A 15733-nucleotide genomic window follows, 5' to 3' on the forward strand; every position below is an offset into this window, starting at 1 on the left:
TTCTATACAGAGAGAGCAGTACCAAGTGAAAAAGGAGTTTGGTATGTAGAAGAATCTGAAAGAAAACAAGATAGGTGTGGAACCAAGAGAAGTGTGGGGCAAGGCAGGCTATTCAGTGGGAATGAGAGCAGCAGGACCTGAAAGCACACAGAAGAGATTCTTTACCTTTAGTTTAAGAGTCATGTAGAACTGAAGAATGGTTTAAATAGGGAATGATGTGAGCAGAGATTTTTGGTGATGAAATCATTCTGGGTGGGGAATAGATTGAAGGAGAGGCAATGACAAGTTAAGGACATCTTCTATTGTTTAGGCCTTTGAGTCTTCTTAGTGTAAAGAAAAAAAAATCAGGAAAACAGAAAATATTTGAGAAATAAAATAGATCAGATTTAGTAATAGATTGGTTATGAGATGAATGGAACAGAAGGAGTCAAGGTGATCCAGGTTTTGTTTTGTTTTGTTTTGTTTTGAGAAGTAAATAAACGATGGAGCAATTTCTTGAAATAAAAGAATTTAGAAAAGAGTGAGGTAGTGGGGACCAACAGTTAGCATAATGGCTATGTCGCTGGACTCCCACGTAGTTGACTGCGGTTTGAGTCCCGGACACAGTGGCTTAAACTCACGCCAGGCACGTGTGCGTGCGTGCCCAAGATCCCGAGAGGAGAATGGAGGAGAAGGGAATGCGGCATGGCCATCCCCCCTGGGGGGTGATTTCTCGCTTTCTATTGCTCTGTCTCTCTCTGTCTGTCTGGCAAGGACACGTGCCCTATAGCAAAAACCTCTTAAAAAAAAATAAAAAAGAGTGAGGTAGTTTCTTCTCTACTCCAGTATTATTTCAGCTAAGTTATGCTCTTTCATTGATGCCCTAGGCATAGTGTTATGAATGTCTATTATTATTATATATTATATACATATATTATTATACCATGTAATGGCAATTTTTTGAGAATAAGGTGTCAAAACTGGATATCCCTGTCTCACTAGATTAATATGCAGAAGTTTAACATTAAGGGCAAAGTCCTTTTAATCAGTGCTATAATGTTTCAAATAGCCAAGAGTTTAGCTAAGTCTAGAAATTAGGCCATTAGAGTTACTTCTTATAATAAGACAGTATGAGCTTATTGGACTTCTTTGGTTTAAAAAAAAAAACGCTAGGGGTTAGTAAATACCCCACACTGATTTTTTTTTTTTTTCTAATCTTCCCTTTGGATAGAAATGGAGTCTGGCATGTGACAAGAATGCTGCCAGGTGCTTCAGGGAAAAGGCAGATGGCCATAGTATGCTATTTCTCAATACCTCCTAAGGAATCCAGAAAAGCCTTGCCTCAGAGAGGAAAGGGGTTGGCAAAAGGTGTTTCCTTATACATGAGTGTATTAAAAATAATGGTAACATTTATTAAATGTGTGTGTATGTATATATATGTACATATATATACATATATGTGTGTGTGTGTGTATATATGCATATGACATGCCTAGCCTTAATTGGTACTTGCTGTGGTTATATTGAGTAGGTGCCATTGTTATACTCCAAGTAGAAACTGAGGCTCAAAAGTGTGAAATCCTTGGCCAAGGTTTTAACTGGCTAGTGGCCCACCTGTCTCCTGTCACGTCCTGAACTCCTATGCTAAAGAAAAAAGACCATAGATGTGTATTATATTACATTAATTATACTATATTATATATTATTTCATATGAAACATAAAGCCATAAGATATGAATATGCTCTGGTTATTGTCAGGGAGGGCAGTTTTTTCTGTGTTGTTTTGTTCTGTTTTTGTTTTTGTTTTTCCATGTGATTGAGGATTTAGAGATGACCTAGGAAAAGATAAATACTAACTTGGTCATAGATGCAGATATAATCTTTTCATAGAGACATGGAAATAATAATAATGCTTCAAAAATGTCTTTAATCTTCCCTGGCAACCAACTTAGAGCCATAAAAATATTTTGGAGGAGATAAACAAAATTCTATCTTAAAGGAGATTTTGAATCTAGGGATGAATATTTCCTCTGCCTTGTAGCCAAATCATCCATTGCTGTCAAGAAAAAGTTTTCCTTTCCTACATGTATTTCAAATTCCTGCAAATTTCATCAGTAAGTACACTTCTCTATCTTATTTTTTAAAGATTTTATTGTAAATCATCACCATTATTTCTCTGAATTTGATGTTAGATGAAAGCTATTAATATTAAACTTGGAAATTATCATTCCATAAAATAAGGACTAGAATCATAAAGAAGCTGGCAAAAGGATTTTTAGAAATTTGTATGTTCATTGCTTCACTTTTTTGGCAGTTACGGACCTAAACAATGTAGCCTGTACTTCATTCCCGTTGTCATATGGCGCCATTGCATGCATGAATTCAAAGTGCTTTCTACTATCAGAGGGAGACAATCTTATTCCAGAATCAAGCTAAGTGTATGTTAATGTTCCAGATAATTGTTAAGTTAAGCTCAGATATTTTACGGCATTTATTTTGCTCTGAAAACCCCATTCATTTTTAAGGTAGTTAAATACATCCAGTGATAAACTCCTAAAGAGATGAAGCAGGGAAAGAAAATGTGGGCTAGATACCAAGGAGATTATTCAGAAATGAAAATGTTACCTACTGAGGAACTTTCTAAGAACCACGATATTATTCAACCCACCCTGGTGCAAAGCAAAGAGAGTCAGTTAAAGAGACTAGGCATGTAAGCCAAGTTTGATTAGTTGGTAGATTACCAAAATTGAGAAATGTGAATATATATTCCAATTCAGAATTTCACAGAATAAATTCTGAATGGTGGCCTTAGTATAGCAAATATATGCCATGGAAAATTATTTCCACTTTTATTCATTTAGCTATAGACTCAAGAAATCGTGACTTTAAAATGTTTTCCTCCACCTTATACCTCACAATTCTCTCTTAAGTTTTTGATATTTGACTAAATTACATCAAGGTTGGCAAATTTTGGCCTGTGAACTAAATTTGACCATTTGTCTATTTTGTTTGTTTGTTTTTTGATTGTTTTTTTTGTTTTGTTTTGTTTTGGTTTTAGTTCATTTTATGTACTTATCCCATGAAAAAGAGAGGGGTTGTACCCTTGATGAGGTCTTGCCATGCCACTATGTTCCCCAGCCTCCCAGCCTGGCAAGATCTTGGGCCTGTGTTAATGCATCCATCATATTCAGGTCAAGCCCAGAATCCAAACCCAGGCCTCCCATGTGGTTCTGGTATCACAGAGCAGTTTTCTCCTGCTCTGCCTTCCATGGCAGGTCCATGCTGTTTCTATATAGCAGAGAGTTATAAATCGTTTCACATTTTTAAGTGATTGAAATAGCCAAAAAAGAAATTTTTTGTAATGTAAAAATGATATGAAGTTGGAATTCTAGTTTTATACTTAAAAATGTATTGGAACATGGCTGTACCCATTAATTTACAGGTAGTCTAAGACTACCTTTGTTCTACAAAGCAGTTTTGAATAGTCCAAAGTTCACATAACCTACAAAATGTAAAACATTTACCACCTAGCTCTTTACAAAAAATATTTGGCAATCCCTGAATTATGTGAACACGCACTCAAACACCCTGCAATATGTAACTCTCAAGTCTAATAATTTTTATATTTAGTGTTAGGTTAAGCACATTGTATAATTTAGACAATCTAATTAATAGCTTCTGTTACTTATATGAGGACAATTGTGACAAACCGAAGCATGCCTGCCCTAGATTCATGCAATTCAAAGATTTCACCCTAATTATTAGAAAAACAGACCATTGATTGGAAATGTTTATACGATGTCACTTCTTTCTGGTTTTTCTTTTACCTCTCTGGCTATTTGTACTCATGTCCTTCATAAGATAGCATTATCCTCTTTCACCCTGCCATGTCAGCATTTCCCAGTTATAAAGTCTAATATCTGGTACTCACATTTGCCACACTGCCCTTCGGTAATTCTTTCTCGAAAGATGGTATTACTATATGCTCATCAAGGCCAGCTCTGTTTGGAGACCTGCTCTACCTTCTTGACTACCAGACCCACGTGTCCAAAAGAAACTAATCATCCCCTTCAGAATGTCACAGTTGGCACTGAGTTCACTAACTTGCCGGTTCCCAATCATACCAAAGATGCTGCTGCTTCTTTCAAAAGCATTGCAACACATGTAACAACTAAAACCAGAAGGGTGGGCATCATCCTGGCCTCTTCCACTTTTTCAGTATCACGCAGTCGGGTACCATGTTCCATAGATGGTGCCAGTTCAGTATCTCTTGAACCTGCTTCTTGCTTTGTTCCTACATGCAATGCTGCAATCAAAGTCCATTTCTCATTTTTCTGGATTACTACTTCCATCTGATACCCTTGTCTCTGAAATGGCACCCACGCTTAATCTGTGCCATTGACATGACTGCAATTGAGGTTTAATTATGTCACTATCCTTTCTCAATGATCTGAATGGCATCTTTTTGGTGTTCCTATTGCATCCTGAGAATATTGCTGTAGCACAATTTTTTTTTTGTCACTATACAATGAGATCCTCAGTTTACTTAAAAAAAGAAATATAAAAAACTATCCAACTTGGAATTCCAGCACTAAACTGAAATAAGCTGATACCTAGTAAATGAACAGTAAAGGTAATTACAGTTCGGTAAATGAAAAAAAAAAAAAATTCCAATACTGTCAGCTTTCAGCCACATATTTTTTAAGAGTGAAAACAAAAAGTAACTAACTGGACAGTCAACCAGTGAACAGATATTTATTGGCTTTGCTCCTAAAGAAGAGAAGAAAAATGACAAACAGACAAGGACTTCCAAAATTTAACTGTGCATGTAAATTACCTAGGGTTCTTGTTACAAAGGGAATCTAATTCAGAAAGTATGAGTAGGACTGGGGAGCCTGCATTTCTGATTACAATGTCAGTGCTTCTAGTCTGTGGACGTATTTGGACAACTAAATTTTTGGCATGCAAGACAATCACCTAGAGAGGAAATTTTAAAAAAAATATTTAACATTTGAATCAAAATAATTCATGTATATTAAAAAGAAAAATGTAGAATATATACATTTACAAGAAAATAAGCATTCTGTGTCTCATCATTTCTTTTTTAACAGGTCTGCTCCTCTGATGCAACCACTTTGGTTCTTTAACTGTTTCTACTGAGAGTTTGCTCCTTATCTGTAAACAATATACTTTATTGTTATATTTTAATATATTTGTTTTAGGTATACTTCAGTGATCTTATGCAATAGAAAGGTAGTTTTTAACATGTTAACATTACTCCAATCATCTCTTACCCTATTGTTAATATTTACTGTCTGCTTTTATTCTGCCTTTTTATTTATTTATTTATTTTTTTGGAGAGATTTTTGGTTTAGGGTGCATGTGCTCTCCAGAAAGACAGAGAGAGACAGAGAGACAGAAAGCAAGAAATCACCCCCCAGGGAGGATGGCCACGCTGCAATCCCTTCTCCTCGATTCTCTTCTCTGGTTCTTGGGCACGCACGCACACGCGCTCGGTGTGAGTTTAAGCCACTGGGTCCGAGACTCAAACTGCCATCTGCTACATGAGAGTCCAGCAACATAACCATTATGCCAATTGCTGGTCCCTACTGTCTGCTTTTTATGCATTACTTAATATTCTTAGCTTTCTGTGTACATTGATTTGTTTAGTCCTTATAACAAAACTGTGAGACACTATATTAAAAATCTGTACAGTATTAGTAAATAAAATGAATCACATTAATTCATCCCAAATCCCCAGATAGAAAATGGTGGGCCTATGTGGCCTTTCTGCTGTTCTGCTTCTGAAGAAATGTATATAACAATTTTTACTGGAATCAATAAAAATGTATAATCGTTAAGACTATAAAAACATTGTTAATTGAAGAAACTGGTATGGACTCCAAATTACATTTCCTCTTGTAAAAAGTTTTTAGAGTTTTTTCCTTCTCTTTGCAGCCATCCTTGTAATATTGCTAGTTATCATTTTTCTTAAAAATAATAATAAGGACCAACTCCATGGTAAGTGATAATGCCCTAATCAAAAGAAGCTGAATTCACATGGTGACCACAGTTCAAATACTCAGCCTGATCAGTCTGAAATTCTCTAGACACACAAACCAATGTCTAAAGCTTTGACAGGCTGGAGGACTTGCAGGAAAGGGATTGTGGCATAGCCACAGATCTTATGAAGCATATTCCTATATCTTTCTCTAAACATACATGGACATGCACTGTCTTAAACAAACAAAAACAAAATCTTTAATAAACAATAAAAATAAAACCATATTGGGACCAGCAGTTAATGTAATGGTTATGTCGCTGGACTCTCACATAGTCGATCACAGTTCGAGTCCTGGACCCGGTGGCGTAAACTCATGCCGGGCGCGTGTGCATGCATGCCCAAGATCCCAAGAAGAGAATGGAGGAGAAAGGATTGCAGCATGGTCATCCCCTCTGGGGGATGATTTCTCGCTTTCTATTTCTCTGTCTCTCTCTGTCTGTCTGGCGAGCGCACGTGCCTTATAGCAAAAACCTCTCCAAAAAATTTTTAAAAATAAAATAAAACCATATCATATGAATTTATCTGTTATTTGTACTCTTCATATGGCAGAAGCCTTTCCTTTCAGGCTTCTTTCTAGTTCTCTTGAAATACCTGTCCTCAGGGGAAAGATTTAGTAGAACCCTCTGTGTGTTGTTGGGTTTTTATTGTTGTTGATGTTTGTCTTTTTAATGTCTTTCTTAACTCACTCATTTGTTTAGCTGAAGAACATCCTCAAATATATTTTACAGATATGTAAGAGATAAATTCTCTAGATCACTTTGTGACTGAAAATGTCTTTATTTTACCCTTGTATTTAATCAATAATACATTGCTAAGTATAGAACGCTAGTATAAAATTAACTTTTCCACTGGGGTGTAAAGGTGTTTCTCTATTATCTTCTAGCACTAATGTTTTTGAGAAGCCTGATATCATTCTGATATTTATTTTTCTGTAAATGATCTGCTTTTCCTTTCTGAGGGCATTTTGGATCTTGTTTTTATCCTTATACTTTGAAATTTCATAGATTATTTAATCTGGGCAAAAAAGGATAGAAACTTGATTGGCAAAGGAGAGGGAAGGGTCTCCAGTGCAATGACTAGCACAGTGGTGCAGAGGTGGGGAATTAACAAGAGCTTGGGAAACTTGGTATCAGCTTTCAAACCCAGCTCTTGTGCTTACCAACTGGAGTGATATGCAGGCTACAGAAGCTTCCTGAAAGGATAAAATTAGACATTATAAAATAAAAATTATGAAGAAAAGTTTTGGAAATTCTTTTTTAATAGAAAGTATGAGAATCCCTTAAAGAGAATAGGTCCATCTCTGTTCTAACCCTACAAGAGTACTTTGATAACCCCTTTGCTAGGTAGATATGGCTTTCAGGGAAAGGCTATTGAGTGGAGTGTTGAGATAATGTGAGAAAGAGAAATGCTATTTTTCATAACAAAGGATGGTGAGAATCGACATTGGCACATAACTTTTGACGAGTACAACTTAAAGAGGTAGATGAAACAGGTAACATCTGGGTAACATGAGCAGAATACTTAGCATAAAGCCTGACACTCAATAAAGCTAAATAAATATAGTTAATTTTCTTTTTTTTTAAAGACAGTGGAGTGAAGAGAGATAAAGAACAGGAAAAGGGCAGAGACAGAGATAGTTTTCAAATTTTTTTGAACAGGATCCCCCTATGCTCCTGCTCCCATCTCCCAGTTAGCTAGGATTACAGAAATACAGGTAAACACTTGTTCTGGTCAGACCCAGAACCAAAGCTGGGCCTCCCATGTGGCCCTGGTTTCCCCAGCTGTGATGCTACCTATGTACTACCATGACAGGGTCCAACTTAAAGATAATATTATTATTTATTAAGAGTAATGTTATTCAGGGCCAGGAGGTGGTATAGTGGTTGAGGCGCTGGACTCCCACATAGCCTGACTGTGGTTTGAGTCCTGCATCCAGTAGCCTGAAAATCACACAGGGCACATGTACGTGCATGCTCAAAATCCTGTCAGGAAAATGAAGAGGAAGGGCTTGTGGCATGGCCATGCCCCCTGGGATTTCTCACATTCCCTCTGTCTGGCATATTACATAACCTTGAAAGTATAATAGAAACAGGAAAACTTTCCTCGTTATCCTTTATCCAGCTACTGCCTCCTAGGTATGCATCCTTATTTCATATTGAATAATAATAAAATTGAAACTGAAATTTGTTCATGTTTCTATTATTAAATGTGCCAATCCTAATTTGAAATAGAAAGGTAGAAATAGAGTCATGGGACGGTAGCAGTGCCTCTCTTTTGCTATAGTTGCTTTCCAAAGGAATGGGAAACAAGTAAAAGCAAAGAGTTTTTTTAGGAGGACACCATTCTATGGCTGAGCATATTGCTCTTGCATTTTCCTTTTAATTTTTTTGTTGTTGTTGTTGTTTTTGTTTGTTTGTTTATATTTTACCAGAGGGTATTCCTGCTTGTCAGGGAGAAAGAAAATCCCTTATGGTATATGACCATTCGACAATTGCCTCTCTTCCATTTCCCTCTCCTTTTGGGATTTTGGGCATGCACACATGCAGCCCATCATGTTTCTCTCAAGCCACTGGGTCTGGGACTCAAACCACGTGGTCAGTCATGTGGGGACCAACTATCTTAACCACCAGTGTATGATCTGGCCCTACCTCACGTTCATGCAACCTCCAGCTTCTAGGAGTACCTTCACCATTGTTTCTGAATGTGCATAGTTGTCTCCCCAGTAGTAACTTCATATTCTTTAGAAACTAAGCAATCAAGATCAAGTTGCAAAATGTGTTGCTCATTGCTGGTGCTCAATCAATATTTTGTGCATCCTGGAACAACTGAAGATGTACTACCTGGTGCCTGAAAGATGGAGGCACTCAATAAGAGACTGACATTGGGTTCATGTCCTAAGATTGCAGAAATTTAGTACCTTCTAAAGTCTTCATAGATAAAAGTTTTACCCTGTTATTTTTCTAGTGGCTAGGAAATATAAACCAATAATAACTATCATGGAAGAGTGTGAGATGTATGCAACACAGGAATTTGGGTCATTAGTACAGGCTTCCTTGACCCCTTAACCAAACCTGAAGTTCTACTTGAATCTTCACAGCTTCCAGAGGTCTACTTTCTGTGACAGCAGCACCAACAATTCTTCTATTTGGAATAATTATCTTCCTTAATAAAGTAGTTTTTGATTCTGCCTAAATACACAAAGATACGCAATGATTCAATAAGATAATATATACAAAGAGCCTGGACACATTATAGACATTTCATGAATGCTAGTTTCTTCCATGTTATCACCCCTAAGAGGAAAATTTAACCCCAATTGCTTCTCATTTCTAAAACCAGCAAATGAAAAGGATGTAGTTGTGTTTTTTTCCTCTTTTATTTTTTAAACAGAAATAAAGTTTTATTTATGAAAACAAAAACAAAAAATCTTGTGGGCTGGCATGTGGCCTGGTTGTGAAGGCAGCTGGATCCCACATGGCCAATCACATAGCTTGAGACACTTGCCAGGTGTGTGTGCATGCATGTCAAAAGTCCTGAAAGAGAGAGACATGGAGGAGAAGAGGTTGCAGCATAAACATGCCTCAAAGGGAAGCTTTATTGCTTTCATTCCCTTTCTCTCTCTCTCTCTCTGTCTGTCTCTCCAGCAAGTACATGCACCCTTTGACAAATAAAAAAAGGGAAGTTTTCTTTGAATTTTTATCATAACAATGATTGAACAACTAAGAAGACAGTTTATGGATAATTTTTAAAATAAGAATAGTCATCCTGCTTAGAAAATGAAACTAAAATATTAGTAACATAGCTGAGGAGTCCTGTATTGTGTCAAGAGTATACTTACTGAGATACTGTGCTACTTTTCAAAAGAATAAGAACCTGTAGCTTCTTAGAAAGGATTTGCAATACTAAGAAAAATCACAGTTAAACAAAATTCAAACACTTTAAAACAACGCACACACAAAACTCATACAATAATTTATGTGGTATTTGTGCTATGCTTTGTCATAAACTGATGCTAACTATATATGTGACTAGAAAGATATGTTTCTTCCAAAACCTGAACAATTTGGTAACAATTCTTATTTTCCAAAATATCTTAATAGTATTATACCCTCCAAAGGATTTAGTCCAGCAGCTGTGGATCAGAAGTCTCTACCTTCTTTCTTTAGCTGATAAGGTTCTTTGAATCTGAGGTTATTACATAAGTAATATGTGATAACTGCTTCCTCAGGTATTCATTTTAAAAATGACATTCATATATAAAATGATTCATCTTTACTTTCAGCATTAAAAAACATAATGTCTTCCTGCTTAACCACTTATTCCAGCTTATATAACATTTTTGAATGTGCTTGTTTAGTGTCTCTTTCCCACTAGATTATAATTTCTTAGGGCCAGAAGTTGTGCATTGTTTATATATTCCAAGTTCCTAGTACAATATCTGAAGCATAGTAGGAGCAAAACGAATAAATGAAGAATGATGTTGTATTAGTTTTTCTCTAAAGCCAGGATTCAGAGGAGTTTGGAATCGATGGCATAAGGACCTGTGTGATCTAAAGCTGAATTATTAAGTAAGGAAATCTGGTAGACACCATTTTCAGCCTACATAGGTGAATTCTGGCATCTTTAACTACCTGGCTATCAATTCCCCAGTTGATAAGATAACAAAAATAATGTACAGTGAGACAGACAAAGAGTTTGAGGCTGGTTTAGCCTAGTGGCCTTTTACAGGTGCAATTTATTTTTACACTAAAGAGAACAGTGAAGCCTTCCAGTATAACCTGATTCCAACAGACTAAAATAAAGTTGTTCATTCTTTCAAGGTTTTTCACATACTTCCGTATTTCTGGACCGTGAAGGAAATTTCCATTTCCCAAAAGCCCCAGTACTGATTTTAATGATCCTGACCATGTGACATACATTTTTTTTTTTTGTTTCATTGCTATTAGTGAATGACAAGTGAAGAATATTCATTTTAACTTGGAAATGTCAGGTATGCACTTTAAGAGATAAATTTTTTGCAGTTTTTAATGAGGTGGTGTTTCTTTTTGAAAGAAATACTCATCTCTGATGCGGATGCTGTGCAGGTGACAACTGATATTTAATAAGCGATGGTTCTTGTATTAGTCGCAGTTCGCTAAAGAAAATGTCTCAGATTGCTTTGGAAAAACTCTTAGCATCACTAGCCCAAAGGCAAGATGTGACCTTTTTATTACATAATGAGAATCATTTATTATCTTACAATGTATCTTAAAGTCACAGACAAAATGCCACTTTGATAATTGCTTTCAATTAGCTTTGAGCATAGCATATATTCATAAAATGTCTTCTCTAATTTAGAGTTGAATTAGAGAAAATTGCAGACATAATCTACTTTAAGGTTGTCTCATTTAAGGTGATTCGTAGTTTTATATCCAAGAAATCAAAACGAGTAGCTTTAGAACAGTCTCTCCAAGTGTTTTAAGCAGGCTTTTCAATATTTGATTCTATTCTATTACCAATTAATTAACAAATTAGAAAGCTAGTTCATCATTTCTGACCTTTTATGCGTGTTAACTTTTGACTTTCATTCCCAATGATTGTTTTGAAATTAAGCCTTGCAGTTCATGTTAAAAGACAGAAACAATCTGATTAGCAAGATAAATAAGGCTTGCCTTGATACCAAGTTTATCTCGATGTTGAGCTATAGCTAGGACTCTGACTACTATAATGGTATATTCTTTCCTGCCTTCAATAAATAATACATACTTAATGGTCAGGAAATTATACTAGAGAATCATGAAGCCTAAAAAAGGAGCTGCAGAGTATTATTACAAGTGAGGTTAAAGGTAACATGAGATTTAAAATGACTTCAGCTAATTTTTCTTTTTTATTAGTGTCCTGAGTATTGGAATATGATATCAGTGCCTATCCTTATATCTCTTTAAAATATTTTGAAATAATAGAAACTGTATTTTACATTCGTGATGTTTCAGTAACCTATGAAAAATATTATTAACCTTTGCAGAGGTTTTCAGAAAATGGTATTGTACCTAGAGATTACTCTACTTTCTGTCTCTTTCTCTCTCTCTCTCTCTTTCTCTCTCTCTCCCTCTCTCTTTTTCCCAGATTAAAATCACACACAAGAACCAAGCCCCAATGCTGATGGGCCCTCCTCCAAAAACTGGGTTATTCTGCTCCTTCGTCAAAAGAACAAGAAACCGAAGCAAGGAATAAACCTGTATCGTTTCATTCTTAGAAATCTAATTAGCATAATTGGGCCATGGAACACTTATGCTGGAAATCTTTGAACCATTTCAAGTCTCTTGCTCTTGCAAAATCATCGAATTGGTTTAACGGTTTTTGTTACTGAGCTAATGTAAAACTCAGCTGTTAGAACATTTATCGTCTCAGTTTTCATAGGCATCTTTGCATGAAGAAAGCAGAAGTTTACATGGAGTGATATCGCATATTTTTGTTGCATGCATTCCCATAGATTTTTATGTCTCCCACCCATATCTCCCCACTTTCCATTTACTAACACGTGAGAAAAAAAACCTGTGAAATATATAAAGGAAATACCATGGGAAATGTGATTCCAATTATTAATAAGCACTAATCAGCAATGCTACAATGATCATAATTGCAAATTGCTATACCTTTTCCGTTTTAGAATCAGTGATCTTTGACCTATGACTTGAGGAGAAATTTTAATTCTAAGATTTTATTAAATAGTTGTCTACAATACCTTGCTATATCTAAATAGTTTTTCTTAAGCGTCTTAACTCTTCTGAGTGGGAATTAAAAATAACAAGCATCGTTTTTTTAGTGCTGAAAAATAGAAAGTGTTTTTTATTTTGTTTTGTTTTTAATTCCAAAACTAAGTGCAAACATGTTACTTGGCAGTAAAGTGTGATAATATGACAAGCCTTATTCCTTTCTGCATGAGACTCTAGAAGAAAATACATAATCTCACCAGTACTAAATAGATGTTTTAAAGTATGTGCCTCATTCATGTGTTTCCCACCAAAGATTAAAAAGAAAAAAAAAAAAAAAAGATGGCTGCTTGAGAGCAATGGGTTAATGCATAATTAATTAGGCATTGTGAAGCAAATTTATGGTTCTCGTGATTAACTTTGTGATGACTAAAATGCTGCGAGACAGTAAGTTACCCATTAGTTATAATTAAAATTCTAAACTTTTCACCGACAAGAGGCCATGCAACATAAAGGAAGGCTCAATACCTGATTTTTTGCATTTTGGGTCATTGATAAACATAGATGTTTGAAATGGTTAATGGGTCAGTTAAGTGCACGAGAGGAAAAATAAATGAGTGAATCAGTTCCTTTCTAGTTAAAATGGGTACCTGTAATAATATTGAATTAATTGAAACAAGTTATGCATGTGGTTAGTCCCCTCCCCTTCACCTACTTACTCCACTCCCATCTCTATCACATTTCAAATGTTTATTTGGAAGTAATGGCCTAGATAGCTGTTAAGGTGTTCGTGGCATGGTTGGAGTCTCTGATTGTTTAAAGAAATGGAATGATACTTTTCTTAGTGTTTCATTAAGCCTAGGGTTCTAAAATGAAACGCTTCTGAGCAGTCTTGATATTGTTCATTCATATTGACCTGCATCTCATCATTGCATGTTTTATGTTTTCAAACATGCCATAAGGAAAACAAGTGCTTGAAATGCATGATTCATTAGTTTCTCTCTCCACTCTGCATTAAAGTGCTAATGATTTATCAGTTCTATTTTTCTATTGATTCATTCATCTTTGAATAACAAATAGTGCTTAGTGATTCTGTTGAACACAATACTGTGCATGGATTTATGGATTTCAAGTGAAATTGCTATCATTTTAGTTCCTTGGTTTGAAAACTCAACTGAATGCTGTTATATCAAATAGCTACTATCAAGCAATGTGCTGTAATGGAAGACGATGTATAAAGCATATTCTTTTAGTGTTCCAGGAATATTGGATGGTAAATATCAATCAACAATAAGTTTAATTGCTTTAAAAATAAAACCTTTCTGAATAAAATTAAGACGTAATTTAACATTCCCAGGAAAATTATGATTACAATTGCAAATTTAGTACAGCAATCACTTGCCCTCATATAATAAAGAAAGTTATTTGGCAGAACAGTAATCTAGACCGAAAGAAATCACGAATCAGTGACAAATGCATTACTGACGAAATGTTACATAACACACACATTGATTTTGCAGATCTATGGTTACAGGTAATAAATATTTTTACTTGAATCGACAAAATTTCCTACAATGAACAGGCAGGCTTTGTGTTAAAACATATTTTGAAGCCACAAATTATTTTATGTTCAGTATGACATGCAATTATTTCTTGGCTACTTTTCATAGTATATAGTTTGAAGGCAGCAACAGTTTATGAATCATTTTTACCAATCTGTGCAGTGGAAAGCTATTGGGTATACAGTAGGATGAGGTAAATTAACAACCTGCCAATAAGATTTCAATAATTGAGATAATAGGGTGCAGCTTCACGTCAATGTAGCCAAATAACTATAATTAGTACTCATAGCAGGTATTCATACTTTTGGTTCATTGGATTCATAGGCACCAATAATAAATGTTCAAATATGAATCAAAGTAGATTTTTAAAAGCTAATTTTTTTTGAGAGGTTTTTCCTATAGGGCGTATGTGCTCGCCAGAGAGAGAGAGAGACAGAAAGCAAGAAATCACCCCCCAGGGGGGGATGGCCACACCACAATCCCTTCTCCTCCATTTTTCTCTCGGGATCTTGGGCACGCACACACACGCTCCCCTGTGTGAGTTTTAAGCCACCGGGTCTGGGACACGAACCGCAGTCGACTACGTGGGAGTCCAGCAACATAACCATTACTCTAACTGCTGGTCCCAAAAACTCATTTTCTAAAGATACTGACTTGTTTGCCCTTCAAGTACACTACTTCTGAGGTTTGGAAAGCAGTTTTTAAAAATCTACTTTGATAGTTTTGAAATCAGAAAAGATATTTCCCCCATTTCGATGACAGTGTCAGGTGAAGAATATATATTTTAAAGAAAACTGTAACCCGAAAGTTCTATGGTATTTTAATATATTGGATTATTTATGTTAACTTTACCAGCTGGAAACTTTTCTTCTATATGTGTGTTTGTGTTATTGAGTCAACCTTTCCTCAACATCGTAGACTTAGTGATAAAAAGTTTTAAGTTAATGGAAGCTCTTAAGCAAAAAGGAATATCAGATTGATAGAGGCTCAGTGGAAAAGGGCAAAAGAGATATGCCCTGTGCTAAACATAATAATGTACTGTGTTGGTAAACAGAGAACCATTCCAGAAGAAACCTAGATATCCACACTTCCCTAAGAAATAAGAATGGCTATATCTACATAAAACCAGACATTTTAATAGACATCAATGTATTTTCCACTACCATGTGTTTTTGATGTCAAAAGTATTCTTCAATTTACTGTGGTACAAGATGTCTTGTAGGAAGCAAAATGTAGAACATTATAAGCCATTTTCTTTTTTAATAGGTTATCTGATCATAGCTATGATATAGCAAAAGGCTCAAATATTTAGTGTAGACAGTCTGTTTACTGCAGTCAAAAATTTCAGTCCAATGAATAATGAATCACATACATGTTTCCACATTTTGTTCAGTTTTTCCTCTTATAATGGGATGGGAAATCATTCCCATTTTCAA

The 15733-nt window shown here is 35.5% G+C and overlaps 1 protein-coding gene across 1 annotated transcript in view; it reads left to right on the forward strand.

Annotated features, from left to right (window-relative positions):
* DGKB (diacylglycerol kinase beta) overlaps window positions 1-13105 on the forward strand; it is an 881803-nt gene extending 868698 nt beyond the window's left edge. The window contains exon 26 of the mRNA XM_006168687.3: window positions 12149-13105. Coding sequence (XP_006168749.1) covers window positions 12149-12256 — 108 coding nt within the window. The 3' untranslated portion in view covers window positions 12257-13105. The remainder of the gene's footprint in view (window positions 1-12148) is intronic.
* The last annotated feature ends 2628 nt before the right edge of the window (window positions 13106-15733 follow it).

This window comes from Tupaia chinensis, unplaced genomic scaffold (genome assembly GCF_000334495.1).
Source record: "Tupaia chinensis unplaced genomic scaffold, TupChi_1.0 Scaffold145916_1, whole genome shotgun sequence".
Taxonomy (NCBI): Eukaryota; Metazoa; Chordata; class Mammalia; order Scandentia; family Tupaiidae; genus Tupaia; species Tupaia belangeri.